This window comes from Uranotaenia lowii, chromosome 3, assembly GCF_029784155.1.
Source record: "Uranotaenia lowii strain MFRU-FL chromosome 3, ASM2978415v1, whole genome shotgun sequence".
Taxonomy (NCBI): domain Eukaryota; kingdom Metazoa; phylum Arthropoda; class Insecta; order Diptera; family Culicidae; genus Uranotaenia; species Uranotaenia lowii.
Window position 1 is genome coordinate 197,735,999 of NC_073693.1, and position 19,103 is coordinate 197,755,101.

Consider the following 19,103-nt stretch of genomic DNA (forward strand, 5'->3'; position numbering starts at 1 on the left):
TTTAATGGAGAGAATTAAGGAACGGAAAAGGGTTCCGGATAGTGAACAAACCTCACGAGCCAACGAAACCTTGTCACAATCCACGCTTGATCATGTTCGACTTCCTCAGATCAAGCTTCAGACCTTCAATGGTGACATTGAAGAGTGGTTGAGTTTTCGGGATTTATATACCTCCTTGATTCACTGGAAACCTGACTTGCCGGAAGTGGAAAAGTTCCACTATTTAAAGGGCTGCTTGCAAGGTGAACCTAAGGCCCTTATCGACCCTTTGAAAATAACCCAGGCAAACTATCAAATCGCTTGGGATTTGTTAGTTAAAAGATACAACAACAGCAAACAACTTCGGAAAAGACAGGTTCAAGCCCTGTTCCAGCTGCCAACGCTTACCAAGGAATCCGTCACCGATTTGCACGTTCTTTTGGAAAGTTTTGAAAGAATTGTGCAGACGTTGGATCAAATCGTTCAACCCGTGGATTATAAAGATCTACTGTTGGTCCAGATTCTCTCCTCGCGTCTCGATCCAGTGACACGCAGAGGATGGGAAGAATTTTCGGCAAATGAGGACCAGGATTTGATCAAAAATTTAACGGAATTTCTGCAGAGGCGAATTCGCGTTTTGGAATCGTTGCCAGCTAAACCAGTTGAACCAAAACCGTCGCAGCATCAATCATCCGCTAAACCAAAACAATTCGTGAGGGGTAGCTACAACACTGTTCAAACATTCGCTAAACGTTGTGTAGCTTGCGCGTCTGAACATCCGCTTTATCAATGCGTAAGTTTTCAACGCATGGCAGTTGCGGATAGGGAAAAGCTGTTGCGAACAAACCAAATGTGTAGGAATTGTTTTAATAAGGGTCATAAGGCAGCGGAATGCAGGTCGAAATATTCTTGCCGGCATTGCAAGGGTCGGCACCATAGTTTGGTCTGCTTTAACCAGGAAAGAACAGCATCAACAAGTTCAGAACAACGCAGAAGTGATCCAGCACGAACGGATTCTGAACCCAGCGCCACACAAGTCACCAACGCAGCAACAACGGTCACGAAATCATCGAATGCTTCGCAATGCTCTGCCCAAATTCTACTGGCAACCGCAGTGGTGGTTCTAGAGGACGATTACGGTAATCGGTATCCAGCACGGGCTCTTTTGGACTCGGGTTCAGAGAGCAACCTACTCACGGAGCGCATGAGCCAACGCCTGAAGGTTTCCAGGGAAAGGGTGGACATTTCGGTGATAGGAATCGGGCAAGCATCCACCAGGGTTAAGCAGAGAATTCAAGCAACGGTCAGATCACGCGTTTCTGAATTCGAACGGTTGATGAGTTTCCTCGTTTTGCCTAAGGTAACTGCTAACTTGCCTGTCGCTTCTATAAACACCAAGGGATGGAAGATTCCAAAGGGAATTGACCTTGCTGATCCTTCCTTTTCGGTTTCTGGCGAAGTTGATATCGTTTTGGGTATTGAAGCGTTCTTTGAGTACTTTGATAGTGGCAAGAAAATTCATCTTGGGCCTGGATTACCGACATTAAATTACTCCGTATTTGGATGGGTGGCTTGTGGTGGGATTTCTCAATCTAGAACCTCTATCTCCGTGGCAAATAATTCCATTTCGGCAGAAGAATCCCTAGAATCCTTGATGACTCGATTTTGGTCCCTAGAGGAGGTCGAGTCCCCGGTCGTATTATCCCCTGAAGAAACTCGCTGCGAGACCCTATTTTCCCAGACCGTGCAGCGGCAGCCTGATGGACGTTATACAGTCACTTTACCCAAAAATGAAAACGTTTTGGCGCAACTTGGCGAATCTAAAGAGATCGCATTGCGGCGTTTTCTATCCACGGAACGAAGATTAGCTAGAGATGAGAACCTGAGGAATCAATACATCGCTTTTATGGAAGAATATGTCAGTATGGGTCATATGCGTAAAGTTATTGAGTCAGATTACGAGTCAGCTATCAAGTCAGTTCATGAGTCAGACATGAGATCAGTTGATGAGTCAGCTAATGAGTCTGTTAAAGAGTCAGCAGAACGGTCTGTTGGAATGGTTGAGAATGAGTCTGTAAATGAGTCTGTTAAAAGGTCAGTTGATGAGTCAGTTGATAAGCCAGTAAGAACAATGTCAGTGAATGCGTTAGTAAACGATGTCAGAACTTTGTTAGAAGGCAACATGTGTCAGAAATCAGTCGAACGATGTTATCTGCCCCATCACCCGGTGGTCAAAGAGGCCAGCACCACCACGAAGGTGAGAGTGGTATTCGATGCTTCTTGTAAAACATCTTCCGGAATATCCCTAAACGATTCATTGCTTGTCGGTCCGGTTGTTCAAGAAGATCTACGATCGATCATCCTACGTTGTCGTACCAAACAGTTTATGATAGTCGCTGATGTGGAGAAAATGTTTCGTCAAATTAAGGTTCACCCAGCAGATCAACATCTTCAGTCGATACTATGGAGATTCTCCCCTAATGATGAGATTTCGATCTACGAACTTTGCACGGTGACGTACGGAACAAAACCAGCACCCTTTTTGGCCACACGCACGCTTCGACAACTTGCTATGGATGAGGAGGTCAATTTTCCACTAGCAGCCAAGGCTGTTCTTGAAGATACGTATATGGATGACGTTATCACAGGAACAGATGATGCATCAGAAGCCGGTATCTTACAAGGTCAGCTGGACGGTTTAATGGCAAGCGGAGGTTTTCGCTTGAGGAAGTATGCGTCAAATTGCTTGAAAATCCTAGGAAATATACCCCAAGAAAACTTGGCTATTCCTTGCACGGAAGGAATTCCACTGGATTCCAATCCATCCGTTAGAACTTTAGGGCTGACATGGATGCCTGTGACAGACAAATTCAGGTTTCAGTTTTCCTTAGAACCTCTACACGACAACGAACCTATTACTAAACGCCGAATTTTAGCAATTATTGCTACGTTGTTTGATCCCCTAGGGCTCTTGGGAGCCACGATCGCAAGCGCGAAGATCTTTATGCAGCTTCTTTGGACGCTGCAGGATGAACAAGGAGGAAAACTAAATTGGGATCAGCCGGTACCTCAAATGGTGGGTGAGCAGTGGAAGAGATATCACCAAGAACTTCCACTTTTGAACCAAATCGAAATTAACCGTTGTGTTATTATCCCAAAACCGATTTCGATTGAGCTGCACTTCTTTTCTGATGCGTCAGAGAAGGCTTATGGCACGTGTGCTTACGTGCGTAGTCAGAATAATGATGGTCAGATAATGGTTAGCTTGCTGGCATCAAAATCACGAGTAGCTCCACTCAAAAGTCAGAGTATACCTAGACTTGAACTCTGCGGGGCCCTTTTGGCCGCAGAGCTAAATGAACAGATTAAAAGGTCGGTCAAAATGTGTCTCAAAACCGTGTTCTGGTCTGATTCCACCTGCGTTCTTCGTTGGCTTGAATCCATTCCATCTACTTGGAACACTTTCGTCGCAAATCGAGTCAGTAAAATCCAAGCTCTAACAGAAGGTTGTGAATGGAATCACGTTGCCGGAAAGGAAAACCCAGCCGATCTAATATCCCGCGGAATCACTCCGGAAGAAATTGTAGACAACCAGTTTTGGTGGAATGGCCCAAGTTGGTTGGCAGAACATCCCGAGGATTGGCCTGGAACCATGAAAACATTTCCAGAAGGAGACGAAGAAAGCGAACGGAGGCGTTCTACAATTGTGGCCACAGGTTCAGAAAAGCAGGAATTCAATCGATGGTATATTTCGCACTTCTCAACCTACACGAAGTTAATTCGGAGCACCGCCATTTGGATAAGATTGTTGCGGTTGCTTAAGAAGCCGACACAAGGTATTACTGCTGGATTTCTTACCACTGTGGAGTTGTCAGAAGCAGAAAACGTTTTGGTTCGACTTGTTCAGAAGGAATGCTTCAACGAGGAACTTAAAGCCCTCTCTAATAATGAGTTCGTGTCACGTCGATCCCCTCTTCGATGGTTCAATCCTTTCCTCGAAAACAGCCTAATAAAATTGGGTGGAAGATTAAAACATTCCATGGAACCTGAAACGTTTAAGCACCCTCTCGTTCTCCCAGCGCAACATTGTTTAACCAAGCTGTTGTTTGAACATTACCATGAACGGTTGCTTCATGGTGGACCCCAATTGATGCTCAGCGCAATTAGACAACGATTCTGGCCTCTTGGAGGTAGAAGTGGAGTTCGAAATGTTGTCCACCGCTGCCTTAAATGCTTCAGGGCAAAGCCGACCCCAATCGAACAATTTATGGGAGAGTTACCTGTAGAAAGAGTGACAGAGTCTAGGCCATTCACTAAAACCGGCGTAGACTATTTTGGTCCCATCTATGTGCGGCCCGGACCTCGAAAACCTGCTTCAAAGGCATATGTTTCCCTGTTTGTGTGTCTCGCAACTAAGGCGGTACACTTGGAGCTGGTTTCCGATCTTTCTACTGATCGTTTCCTCCAAGCGTTGCGTAGGTTTATTGGAAGATGGGGAAAAATCACCGATATATTCTCGGACAACGGGACAAATTTTATTGGAGCTAAGAATTATTTACGAGATCTAAATCAACTACTAAAATCAAAACAGCATCATGAGAAAGTCTCAAAACATTGCGCTGATGAGGGAATACAGTGGCATTTGAACCCTCCTCGAGCTCCTCATTTCGGTGGCCTCTGGGAAGCAGCCGTACGCTCAGCAAAGCACCACATCCTGCGAGTAATCGGCGATCAACCGTTACCGTTTGAAGACATGTGCACATTATTGGTTCAGGTCGAGAGTTGTTTGAATTCGAGACCAATTACACAACTTACGGATGATCCTAATGACCTCGAGCCACTGACTCCTTCACACTTCTGGCTTGGTTCGTCTCTTCAATGTCTACCGGAACGAGATCTGAGAGATGTAGCAACGAACCGATTGAATAATTCTCAAGTTGTTCAACAAAAATTGCAGCAGATATGGTCTCGATGGAAACGAGAATATCTCTGCCAACTACAGGCAAGAACAAAGAGGTGGAATAGACCGGTCAGCGTTGAAGTCGGAAAACTTGTGGTAATTTGCGATGAAAATTCTCCACCAATCCACTGGAAGATGGGTCGGGTCCACGCAGTACATCCAGGAAGTGATGGGGTAATACGGGTTGTCACGCTTAAGACTGCAATGGGATTAAAAACAAGAGCAGTCGAACGTATTTGTCTACTACCCGTTCAACCAGAAAAAGATGAAAATGTGTCAGATGTCAGTTAGAATCCCAAATCCATCCCTTCCCTCCTCCCCTCCCAAAGAAGAGGATTTTCTTTTATTTTTTCAGAAATCGTGCCATTTCTGGGTGGGTGAGGATGTACGGAAACAACCCTAGATACGCCAGCGATATCAGCCCACCAATGCCTCCTCCCAACTATACGGTGGGCCATTGGGAGATTGTGAGAGTTTTCCCGCGATCGTCAACAACAATCGAGCGATAGGCGATCTTCTCCACAAAGATCATAAACTCACCACAGCCGAGCAGCTCATTGGTAGCCAATGATCGTCAATCCAGTTCGTTCTGAGTCACCGTCAGATTAGGTCGGGAGAACATTTTGCACGCCCATATATTTGCACGTCCCAAAACCTATTATTATATTTAGTAAAAAGTTAAAGTTAAGTCGAAATAGAATTGTTAAGTTGAACCAGTCGCGTGTGCTCTATTGTGTTCATACCCTGAATACCCGGAAACCCACAATCCAGAAACCACGGTGAACTAAAGCATTATCCGACAACCAACAAAAGCCGATAACCAGCTGGGAACCCCACCAACCTTACCCCCCTCGATGTTGGAACAAGGGTCGGTAGCAGAGCAATCGAAGCTAGCAGGTAAACGTGCCGACCAAAGGTCGTTGACCCCCAACAGGAATGTTGCGGATAGATTCAAGTTTGTTTTCGCAGATAAATTTGCTCGTAAGTTGATGATTTGGCAAGGGATTTGTAGTTGTGGGGAGAAGACTAAGATGTTCATCACTGGGGACACAATGAATGAAAATGTTTACAAAGAAGAATGTCTCCAGAAGAGGGTTTTGCCGTTCATTCGGTCCCACAAAGGTCCGGTGAAGTTCTGGCCGGAACTGGCAAGCTGCCACTACAGCCGGGATGTCGTTAAGTGGTATGAGGAGAACAAGATCGATTGTGTTGAAAAAAGTATCAATCCACCTAACTGTCCGGATTTTCGTCCCATCGAGAAATATTGGGCAATTGTTAAGGGCAAACTGAAGAAATGTGGCAAAACCATGAAAAAACCCGCTCAAATGGAAAAGTGGTGGAACAAGATGGCGAATGAGGTTACCTGCAGTACTGTGCAGAAAATGATGGGTGGTATCACAAAAAAAGTTCGAAAATTCATCCGAAAAGGTGACGAATGATTTGTATGTATTTGTTTCCTAAAAGTGCAATAAAAACCCTACAAAATGACATTTTTACTTTTGTTGTACGTTATTTATTTGCAGACAAATGATTTATTTTATGCGACCAGATTCTATGTGAAACAGACTTTAAGCTGGGTGTATCGTCTACAACCGTACAAGCAGCTTCCGGGACAGGAGTTTTATACGGCAAAAGAAAGGGGAAAGGTAGCAGATATTTTCAAGCACATGGAACTGTCAAAGTTCGCGAAAAAATATCTGGTTTTGCACGCCATCTGTACCTGAGGCTTGAAAAGCAGCATTTTCATAGCTTCCGGGACTGTCAACCAAGAAATTTACGTGAAAGAGTGTTTGAATAAACGTCTGCTGCCTTTCCTGAAGAAACACGGTTGTTCCGTACTGTTTTGGCCGGATGTGGCATCTTGCCATTACGGTTAAAAGGCCATGGAGTGGTACGCCGCCAACAACATGTAGGTGGTTCCCAAGGACAAGAAGCCTCCCAACACGCCAGAGCTCCGCCCAATTGAGAAATACTGGGCTATTGTCAAGCGGAACATAAAGAAGACCAAAAAAACTGCTAAGGACGAGCAGCAGTTCAAGGCAAACTGGCTTTCTGCGGCGAAGAAGGTGAACAACGTGGCTGTACAAAATCTGATGGCAGGGGTTAAGCGTAAGGCTCGGCAATTCGGATTTGGAAAAGCGAAAGCCTAACTGATTATTTTTCCTGAATTTTATACTAGGTAATTAAACTTGAAAAAGAAATTAAATTTGATTTTTTAAATAAACGATTTCACCGGTTTACACGCGTTTTCCCTTGACCAAATTTTGACCGTATCACCCTTTATAAGCTTAAAAATCGTTAAGTAGTATATGGTTAATGATTCCAACACTAAGTAAGTTTGCACAGAGAGAAAAGCTTTATAAATATATAGAAAATGTAGTATCATTCAAAACCAGAAGCAAAAAATTTCATAACGTTGGCCATTTATCTATATACTAGCTGATCCCATACGAACTCCGTTTCGCTTTCAACTTGGAATATGTCATGAACAGTTTGTATGAAAGCCAATTGCCAAGCATTTTCCAGATGCACTTCTGAATTCATTGTTAAGTAAAAATTGCAAAAAATATTGGTCGATCACTTTGTCTGTCGTCTGCTACTAAATTTGAAATCAGAAATCCTTTGACCGTGCCAAAAAACCACGTGTATAAATTTCGATTCGATCATTGCATAACAACGCAATTATTGCCAAAAAGCTCAACCTCTTTCGGGGGCTCTTATACAATCTTTGATGACTGAAATCGATTTCCCTTCCCTCAAAACTCCCGTTTGCAAATTTTCAAAGCAATCCATTATATAATAACGTAAATATTGCTAAAAACAGTGAAGAATTAATTTATATGGACGACCCCTTTCGTCGGCCCCTGACAAAACATTTGACATCTGAAATCGGTTGCTCGTCCCTGAAAACTACCGTGTGCAAATTTTCATCCCAATCCGATGTAAAATAAAGACGATATTGCAAAAATATTGAAATGGACGACTATGATGATATGGACGACCCCCTTTGCCGGCCCCTTACACTGAATTTAATACCTGAAATCCATTGCTCATCTTTCAAAACTCTCGTGTACCAATTTTCGTCTGAATCCGATGTATAATAACGACAATATCGCATCAACAGTGAACAGTTAATATGGACGACCCCTTTGGCCGACCCCTGATTTTAGTTTTGATAAGTGGAATCAGTTGTTTATCCCTAATAACTCCTATGTGCAAATTTTCACCCCAATCTGATGTATAAAAACGTCAATATCACTAAGATACTGAAAATTTAATATGGACGACCCCTTTTGCCGGCCCCTTACACTAAACTTGATACCTTAAATCGATTGCACGTCACTCAAAACGATCGTGTACCAATTTTCATCTGAATACGATGTATAATAACATCAATATCGCAAAAACTGCGATCAGTTAATATGGACGACCCCTTTGGCTGACCCCTTACACAAAATTTGACACCTGAAATCGATTGCTCGTCTTTCAAAACAATCATGTGCAAATTTTTAACACGATCCGACGAAAAGTAACGTCAATATCGCGAAAACAATATTTGTGTTCTATGGACGACCCCCTTCAGAAGGGGTCATCCGAAAATCTAAAAACATTTTTCATCCTTCCTGGTCCTAATGAGCATCCATGCCAAATTGCAGCTCTCTAGCCCTTAAGACGGCTGAGTCTATAGAGGACAAACAAACAAACAAACAAACAAACAAACATACAGAAATTGCTTTTTATATATATAGATATAAAAAGCAATTTCTGTATGTTTGTTTGTTTGTTTGTTTGTTTGTTTGTCCTCTATAGACTCAGCCGTCTTAAGGGCTAGAGAGCTGCAATTTGGCATGGATGCTCATTAGGACCAGGAAGGATGAAAAATGTTTTTAGATTTTCGGATGACCCCTTCTGAAGGGGGTCGTCCATAGAACACAAATATTGTTTTCGCGATATTGACGTTACTTTTCGTCGGATCGTGTTAAAAATTTGCACATGATTGTTTTGAAAGACGAGCAATCGATTTCAGGTGTCAAATTTTGTGTAAGGGGTCAGCCAAAGGGGTCGTCCATATTAACTGATCGCAGTTTTTGCGATATTGATGTTATTATACATCGTATTCAGATGAAAATTGGTACACGATCGTTTTGAGTGACGTGCAATCGATTTAAGGTATCAAGTTTAGTGTAAGGGGCCGGCAAAAGGGGTCGTCCATATTAAATTTTCAGTATCTTAGTGATATTGACGTTTTTATACATCAGATTGGGGTGAAAATTTGCACATAGGAGTTATTAGGGATAAACAACTGATTCCACTTATCAAAACTAAAATCAGGGGTCGGCCAAAGGGGTCGTCCATATTAACTGTTCACTGTTGATGCGATATTGTCGTTATTATACATCGGATTCAGACGAAAATTGGTACACGAGAGTTTTGAAAGATGAGCAATGGATTTCAGGTATTAAATTCAGTGTAAGGGGCCGGCAAAGGGGGTCGTCCATATCATCATAGTCGTCCATTTCAATATTTTTGCAATATCGTCTTTATTTTACATCGGATTGGGATGAAAATTTGCACACGGTAGTTTTCAGGGACGAGCAACCGATTTCAGATGTCAAATGTTTTGTCAGGGGCCGACGAAAGGGGTCGTCCATATAAATTAATTCTTCACTGTTTTTAGCAATATTTACGTTATTATATAATGGATTGCTTTGAAAATTTGCAAACGGGAGTTTTGAGGGAAGGGAAATCGATTTCAGTCATCAAAGATTGTATAAGAGCCCCCGAAAGAGGTTGAGCTTTTTGGCAATAATTGCGTTGTTATGCAATGATCGAATCGAAATTTATACACGTGGTTTTTTGGCACGGTCAAAGGATTTCTGATTTCAAATTTAGTAGCAGACGACAGACAAAGTGATCGACCAATATTTTTTGCAATTTTTACTTAACAATGAATTCAGAAGTGCATCTGGAAAATGCTTGGCAATTGGCTTTCATACAAACTGTTCATGACATATTCCAAGTTGAAAGCGAAACGGAGTTCGTATGGGATCAGCTAGTAATTTATACATAACACGATTCTGCGTTCCTTTTGAAGCCAATAACAAGAACCAATCTGGATGTCTCTAGTCTCTAGATTGGTGAAGGAATTTATGAAGGAATGTTGAAAGTTTCTATGAATGCCTTGGGACATTGTTTTTAAATTATTAAGGTTTTATATCATTCGGCAAAACATTGAGTTACACAATACCTTTATATAAATGGCACAAAAAAGCCGATTTTATTTTTCAGAATATTTTAATAATATTCTGGAAACTCTTTTGTGTTGTTCGACTAACTGGGTTGAATAGTTCAACTGAATCAAAGCAATCGAGAGATTCCTTTTAATTCAACCACGGTAAATGAAAAATTCAGATACCGGTATTACGATAGCAATTTACCATCTTCTTCAGTGAACGTTTTCGAGTGATGACTGTGTATCGTTTTTTTTTCTTTTTTTTCATTATCCGAGTTAGGTAAGCTGCTAATAGGTAGCAAAAACCTCCGAATGCTCGTACGTGATTTGACAGTTGCTTCAGTCCTTTGGTCGCCACGCTCATTTTGGTGATCTTTCTAGCTGGGCCCAAAGAAATTCTCGTAGCGAGAAAATAAAGAGGAAGAACTACAAGATTTGCAACGTGTGGCTAAACTGAGCTGTTAACTTGAGTTAGAGAGCGTCACACGTTTTTTTATGTGACGGGGCCTCCCAGGAAATACACCCGACCCCCGAATATGGGTCGCATAGCGACGTTAAATGTCGTTCAAGACCATCAAAGCAGTCGGAAAATCGAAAACAATGTAGGTGCAAAGCTTACAGTGTTCGTTTATTATCAATGGCAACCTAGTTATCAACGAGTTTTGCCCTAACTGCTGTCATTGTGTTCGTTTATTAATTAAAAAAACCACCAGTTTTGCCCGAGGTTTGAACTACAAGCAGGCGGTTGCTGCAACCCGTGGAAATTGTCAGTGTTGGGGAAACTCTCAATTTTTTTAAGAATTTTTTTCCCAAAATGTACTTTATGAGTATAATTGATCCCTAGAGTCCTAAAACATATGAGGACCTTGGAGCCAAAGGGGCAAAGGGGTATGAGTGCATGAAAGCTTAGGGTACTTCTGTCCATAATGCCCTTGCGGGGTAAAACGCCAGCGACTATATTTTGATAAATTTTGGAGATTTGCAAAGTTTCTAATGGATTCTTTTTACACAAATGTGTTTTTAAAACCAATTCCTTGTAATTTTAATAAAAATGGTTACCAGATATTCATTAAAACACGAATAACAATCAAATTAAATTTTGAGGTGGGTATCCATCACTCAAGTTGTAAAAAGTGATCGAATGAAATAGGCTTTTACTCAAAGATGATTGCTTAAAACAGCCTCACCATTGATTTTAATGATTGTTCAAATTATATATTTGAATTATCAATTGATGAAAAACTCTGGTAAATTGTTGTTTTATGGTAAACTGAAGATATATTAAATTTTGAATATACGATCAAAATGCCCCCATGAATTTATGGATAAATCGCCCTACTCTCAAGGTGCTGTTCGGTAAGATGTAAACAAAACCACGTGTTTTATGCTAAATTTTGGAGTGCAGTTTTCCATGAATACAGACCGATTATCGAAATGATATATCGATCTTCTTCTTTGCTTAGTCCTAAATTATCATTAGGATGTAAAATAATTATAACTTTCGGTCGGACTTGAGCAAAAAACGTGCACAGAAAATCGAATCGGTTCACTAAATTTGTCGCTAAAAGCAGCAGGAAAATTTGGTTGAAACTGACACAGTTCAAAATAAAGACAAGAATTTCAAAAATTTTAATTTTTTCATTGAAAAATGTTCACAAGCCACTTGTTTTTATGTGTAAATAATCTTGGAAAAAAAATTTTTTGACTTTTTTCCGAATCAAATAACAGAATTAATTTATTTTCACTGTGAATAATGTGTTGTTTTCGAGTCGTTTTGAACCAATGTTTTGGAGCATTATTTGCCTACACTGGGGCGTTTAACATCCAATGATTTCAACAGTTGCTTTTAAAGGCGTTTCTAAAAAATCGAATATTTTCATAGTTTTTACAATAAAAAGTAATATTTTGGACAGAATATGAGTAGAAGATAGAAATACGAAGCACATGTTGCAATGTATTTGAATGTTCATCTTATGCATTCCGCATGCTCGGTCATTTCCCTTAGCAGGTGCATATTCCCCCGAAATACCCTATTTCTAGAAAACAGGCTTTTAAGTTGTTGTGTTTGGCAATTTTCTGTACATTTTTCGAAAATTTGAATTTTGCTTTGGAACGTAAAAGTATGTAAATAAATTTGAAAAATCTGAAGTAAATCATCAAACATTGTTTGAAATATGAAAAATCGGTTGGCATCATTAACTTAAAATCCACCATTTTGTCACTTATACCCCTTTGGCTCTGAGGGCCTCATATATTTTTCTTCTGAAAGGAACGTGATCATTGGTTACCATGAAATTACTAATATCTGTCCAATAGCTAATGTTTATCCAGTAATTATCTGATAAAAAGGACTAAAATACTGTACTTATCTATAAACTAGAAAATTACGTCTTAAGGTATGCAATGACTCTAGGGTAGTAAACAAACTTTTAAAATTCTCTTTTTCTGATACTCACAAACTGTGAACTCATTTCAACTCATTTCAACTAACATGACAAAAAATAGTCAATGGACCTTTTATCTCCAAATTTCACTAGATTTTCGCCTAGGGTCAGGTCACCCTGAAGCAAGTCTCCTTTAGTAAAGGATCAAGTCTCCTGTAACTTAAAAAACATCACAATTTTGTTGGTCTCACGAAAATTTCATCTTTGAGTTCATGTATCTTTCTATTTTTCGAAGCATATGGAATTATACGCTGTCAAAAATGCTTAAAAAGAGTTACGAAATTTTCCCAAAAAGATATGATGAAAATAAGAAGAGGGGATCAAGTAACCCCATTCTCCCCTACATTACTAAACATCCTAAGGTAAAGTTTACTAGAACTTTTCTTTCGGTGTGTGAATATAGTTACGAAAATTTTGCGCTATTATACTATACTACTCAAACTTCAGACACAAGTTTACTGCAGGTGTTAAGATAATCTGAGAAAATGAAAAATTACAAAAAATTGAACAAACAGCTAGCTTTGAAATTCGTCAACAATTCTGTGTTTCGTATTCTAAAAATTTAATTATGCCTAAATGTGTTAAATATCGATCCACTTTTATTCCAACTTTCAATTTTTTTTCTACTACGAGACGACTGAAACTAGTTTGACTAGGTATAGACTCAGTGTAAAATTCACTATTTTTTTATATTTCTTATAACCTAAAGAAAAAAATGCCATGAATTGATTATCGGTTTCAGAAGAAAAAGTTTTTTGGGAGACCCCTGTAAAAGCTACGGGCCATAGAACTTCTAATAGTGTTAAATTGAGAATTAAACTTCAGGATACAAATTGAGAATTCGAATTAAAAAACGCTAAACCAGTAAGCCAGACTTCAGAGCTCCACAATGTAGAACGAGACCTTTGAATTCAAATCAGTAGCATAGGATTAGAACAATGTTAAGGATCTGAGATTTTCAAATAAAAAATTCAGAAACGACATCCAAAAGTAGAATCCACAAAGGAATTCTGAATCAGAGTCAAAATTAAAATCGGATTTAGATTTAAAATCGGGGATTTAGATACCTTAATATCATAATTGAATAAAGTGATCCAGAATAGGGAACAAATAATTTGGTGTGAATCTGCAATGGAAACCTGCTAACAAAACCTTCTGATAAGTATTAATTTATCATAAGTATTAAGAAATTCATTGTTAGATCGAAATTCCAAATTAGATTTTCGAATGACAAATGAGGATCAGTATTCTGAACTCGAAGTAATACTTATGTTCAGGACAGAACGAAAATCCTATAGAATTTGAAATCAAATAAAACAAATCAGAATTACATCATGATAGATAGATAAGAACTACAAAGCTACTAATTATAATTATTAGAATCTTTTATAATTCGCTACTTATACCGTTTTCATTTTTAATTTAAAAATTTTGCTTGGAGAAACGACTCATTCTTTGATTTATCTCAATGTACAATATGATAATATATTACAGTAATTGAAAAATACCTATAGATGTTGGCAACTTTAATCTAATTTGGCACAAGAAGGAGGAAAAACACGTACTTACACATAGTATTGATACAAGAACTATGGCAAACAGGAAGACGAGTACCCTAGATCAGGTTTGCGTATTGCATCTCAATGGAAAGTGCAGAGCAATCAACGACATCGAAAACTATAGTGTTTTGGGTAGATTTTATGATTTCAAAAATAAACAAATGGAACATAACCAAAGAAGAGCACACAATTGCAGGTATCGGTAAAACTTAGGTGAAAAAATTGTCCGTAAAAGTGTGCATACCGGGATGTTTTCTTTTTTTTGCGAATTGCATTTGTGTTTTAGGGAAATCGGATATTACAGCAATTTCTTGAAACTGGTCCTTTAATGAAGCGATCAGCTGAAATTGGCAGAAAAACTTGTCGTTTAACTACGAGGAATAAACTGATTGTTAAAACTTAAAAATAAATCTGGAGACGAGTGATGCCATTTAAGACATTCACTGTATATAGTTGAATTGGGACAAAAAAAAAATCTTTACAGTTTAAGTCTAATGATTTTTTTGTTTGCTATTAGTTTTTGGGGGTTTAAATGTTTCACAATATTCAGAAAATCACCTACCATTACTGGCTTTCATAACACCCTTTAGATTTGCTGAAACAATGTCCGCTTATTATAAATCCATTTAAAAATGAATCATATAAGATGCACTACTTTGACTAGTCTGCTCTATTGCATCACATTATTCACATGACATGCAATGCTTCGACTTTTTGCGGTGCTGTAAATAAATCAAAAAACTTATTTTGTTTTTAAACCAGACTATTCATTGCCCTGTAGGCATGCTTGAAAAGTTAGTTTTCTACAGAAATAAATCATATTTACTTTAAATGTTTCGAATATTGACTATCTAAGATACACATCAATTCAATAATAAACGACTGCCTAAGGTTGGTTCGCAAGAAATCACAAAAATTATTTTAAAACTTGAGGCAAAAGGTAGCCGTGGTTGCTAAACTCGCCAAACAAGTTTTTTTTTTTGAATTTTGGGTACATCTACATGTAAAGAATTTGTTTTAAGGATTCGATCCCGTTATGATTCAGTATAAAGTGTGATTCTGGACTATCATAAATTTGCAAAAAGTTAGTAACTTTTAATAATTTTTTATCCTTTTAGGGGTCTCAGTAAATTGATAAAAGTATCAGGAAAAAATATAAATTGCAATCAGGGTGCCAATTTTTCAAGGAATAATCGCAAAAGTTTTCAACATCGATGATTTTGACAAATCACAATACTTTGAGACTTATTGGAAAGTGGTCAACCCAGTTCTTCCATCCGTTTTTGCCAAAGACAGCACTTGATAGAAAAATTAATCATTTTTACTGAAAACAAGCCCTACAAATTGGTTTTGCAATCTTTTTATATTCGTATAAAATATGCTATTTTTTGGTATTTAATGCCGTAAACTACGATACACATATACTCTATATGATGAAGCGATATTTAAAAAAAGTGTAGCTATGATTGACTACCTGAATCACTATCATTGTAAAAGTTCATGAACCATGCCACCACCTAAATAATAATCAACTTATCAGTTCGCAACAACGGAATCATTAGAAACAATACTCTCAAGAACCATTAGTAAAATGTTGAATTATCGTTGTTTCCCGTTTCCAGTACAGGTTCAATCTTACCAGTTTTCTCAGAATCATTGCCAATGCTTTCGTTGGCTTGTTTAGCCAGCGAATCGATTCCTAGTTTCTTCATACTGGCCCGGACTTCTTCCAAGTCGACATCGGTGGCTTTGAATGAATCGGACACAAATTCCGTTTCATTGGAAACCTTCGTTTCGCCGACAGAGCCCTCGGTCGCGGCCACTTTCGTTTTGGTGCTTGTTTTTAGTAATGGTTCTTGGAAACGAAAATAAAAACGCAAAAAATCGGAAAAAAATCAAACTAAATCATAAAAATACAAAATTATACGCTAAAAACAGCAAATGTACATCTCTGCTCTACGTAGTGGTGAGCCGCTACAGAAGAAGCTGTGATCTTGACGATGGAAAAATATGGTTAAAAGCTATGTTTACCCTCTGTATCTTCGCTCATTCCTCGCTTGACCAGATCGTTGTTGTCGCCCAGGGTTCCGAGGTCTCCGGCTTGGCATATCAGAGAGACGCGGTAGAAGTAGTTACGCCAGAAGTTCTCTTCCGTGATGCTGAATGTGGGAACAAAACAAAATGTTATGAGAAAGAATATTGGATGTAATAAAAGCTTAGAAAACATTTAATAGTTCCGTAGAACGCCAATTTCGAAACCGTTTCCCTCATAACAGCGATGAAATTGTTTGCAAAATGCGGGCGCTTTTGATAATCCTTCGTCAAAATTTAGCTTTCATAACTATTCACAACAATTTTAACGCCTGAATCATAAGTAGCGGGAACATAAAGACAAGGGTTATGATAAGTTTTTCAATTACTGTCCGCCAACTGCAACGTTGATAAAAAGTCGCGAATGCCATAAAGATGGAAAATCAAATATAATCGAAAAAAACTCATTTTGATAATTCTAGCCAACGATGCGGCACATGCGGCGATTCGGTACATGCGGCACCGAATACCACAATAAAACCGTTAAGTCGAATATTCGGTTCACTGTAACACGGAGTTAGCTATTCTGTTTGCAGGATTTGTTTTTGTTTTTCCTTAAGGGACAGGGATGATCTGATTTTGTGGCGGAGCCACACAAAAACATGTAACCGACGGTTACATTACCCCATCGTCCCTTCTCAAAATGAATGAACTTTCATTCATTTTGTTATGAGGGAGATGAATGCAACAGTCCATTTGAAATAATTTATTTTGATCTGATCAAAAGAATATTTCTTTACTATGGTGTCTTTTTAAACGAAGTACCTATATATCTCAATCATCACTAGATTGGAACAGTATCGTTTGTTTCAGTGTAGCACTTTTACTGACGGTCACTCACGACAACGTCAAGTTACTGAGTGTTTTGTTGACGGTCACTCACGACAAACGTCAATAACAAAGAGTTCAATGTAAACATTGGAGCTGGTATTGTTGATCAATCTTCGGGAAAATATTCTGTTCATATTTCACGGTAAGTATTCTCACAAAGCTTATTATTGGCAAATTTTAGTAAATTAATCAGTTATTCTATCTCTTTTCTATTTCAGCTAAAATTGCGGAAAGAAGAAGTCCGGAAGAAGCAGAAATTTAACGAAGCAGATGATCCGTTCAGCTGGAGATTTGCTTCAACATATCCGAATCGTTGGATAACAAAAGTTGGGCAATCTTGCGGTTGTTTTTCGATGTGCCTTTTTCTATATTTCTCATCACAAGGACCGCGGTTCCAGGGACGGAAGAAAAACGACAACAATCAGTTTCAGGTAGGTTTTATGTATCGTCACATTTGATGAATAGATACTTTGTAATATTCTTATTTTTTTCTTGTAGGTGGTGAATCTCAAGTCGGTCACGGAGAAGAACCAAGTTAACTTCCCGGAAAAGCGAGTCATCATTTTTATGCTAGTTGCATTTGCATGGGTCCATTGATGGATAATAAATGGGACCCTAGGTGAAAATTAAACCGTGGAAAATATTTCATTCCTAAAAATGTAAGTGTTCCAATTTATTTATGTATTTTGAGATTTAAATTCCAAATAAATTACTTTAAAAAGTTTGTATGATTCTCTCTTTTTCCAATCCGAAATTCCTTCAAAGCAAATTTACCAATTTTAATAGTTCTAACTACATTAGAAAGTCAAATCCAATTCTTATATCAGGAAAAAAAATTCGAAAGTTCGAAACGTGAAGCAGTTTGGGACATATTCAATTATGACGACGTTCATTTTCTTGATCGGACCTTTCATAATGTATTTTAATTCTTGTTTTTTTTTCGAATTAGAGAATTGATGTAGGCTTGAGGCTCAAACAATGACAAATTTCAAATCCATGCAGAAAGTATTAGAAATATCTGGAGAAAACAATCAAAATTATAATAATTATATACTGACTCTTCACAACTAAATTGTTCGTTGTGGAAGAAACTAATTGTTCTGCTTAGATCTTAAAACTGCGGGAAAACATCCATAATTCCACAACTAAAGATTTTTCACTTCCTAGGGGGGTGAAGAAAATAAGAACTATATACAAAAGTTTAGAGAAAAAGTGGCTTTTAATTTGCCAATCCAACTGGTAAATACCGATTCAAAACTATAACATTTTCACAATTTCTTATTCTACATATTCACAAAATTTTAATAATAGTAACTAGTAATAAATTAAAGCAAAAAACAAAAATATAATAAATTCTGGTGATTCTGGATTCTAATACAATTCTGGTGCATTCTTGTGTGGTGTTCTTAGAATCATCTTCAAATTTCCACAGATATTTTGCCTCAAACTTAGCATGTTTAACATGCACTGAAATGGTTTGAACTTATTGAACAATTTGTACAAAAATTCATCTATGTCCGTGTAGTGTTTTTCACTTTTTGATTCAATTTTTAAACTCATTTCCGTTCTTATTTATTTGCATTCCAATTCTGAAAACAAAAAGAAAATATTAGTAAATTTTTCAAGAAATAACAGGGGAAACATTATTCCATTATTGGTAGATTTTTTCTAATCAGCGGCAAAGGGAAAGCTTCAGAGTTTTCTGAAGTTCCATGAAGGCCCAAAATTTTGATTTTCAAAATTGTTTGCATGATGTAAAAGTCCTCAACTCCAACTCAAAAACTTATGGTTATCGGATTAACAATCGTTAGGAGAACGATCCAATAGGCTAACAGGAACTGTTACTATTCCTCCCTCCGGGAAAATGTACCGTTGCTAATTTTTTTTTTGCGGGCGCCAATTGTAACACGGAGTTAGCTATTCTGTTTGCAGGATTTGTTTTTGTTTTTCCTTAAGGGACAGGGATGATCTGATTTTGTGGCGGAGCCACACAAAAACATGTAACC

General features: G+C 38.3%; 1 protein-coding gene across 8 annotated transcripts in view; it reads right to left on the reverse strand.

The window, feature by feature from the left end:
• The window catches only part of LOC129755214 (synapse-associated protein of 47 kDa), an 87,936-nt gene that overhangs the window by 9,792 nt on the left and 59,041 nt on the right, over nucleotides 1-19,103 (reverse strand). For 6 of the 8 annotated variants that reach the window (XM_055751594.1, XM_055751591.1, XM_055751593.1 and 3 more), the window contains 2 exons: nucleotides 16,207-16,334; nucleotides 15,815-16,030 (listed from right to left, as the gene is read on the reverse strand). In XM_055751594.1, coding sequence (XP_055607569.1) covers nucleotides 15,815-16,030; nucleotides 16,207-16,334 — 344 coding nt within the window. Of the gene's footprint in view, nucleotides 1-14,419; nucleotides 14,517-15,814; nucleotides 16,031-16,206; nucleotides 16,335-19,103 lie in introns of all 8 variants that reach the window. The other 2 variants (XM_055751598.1, XM_055751597.1) reach the window with 2 other exon arrangements.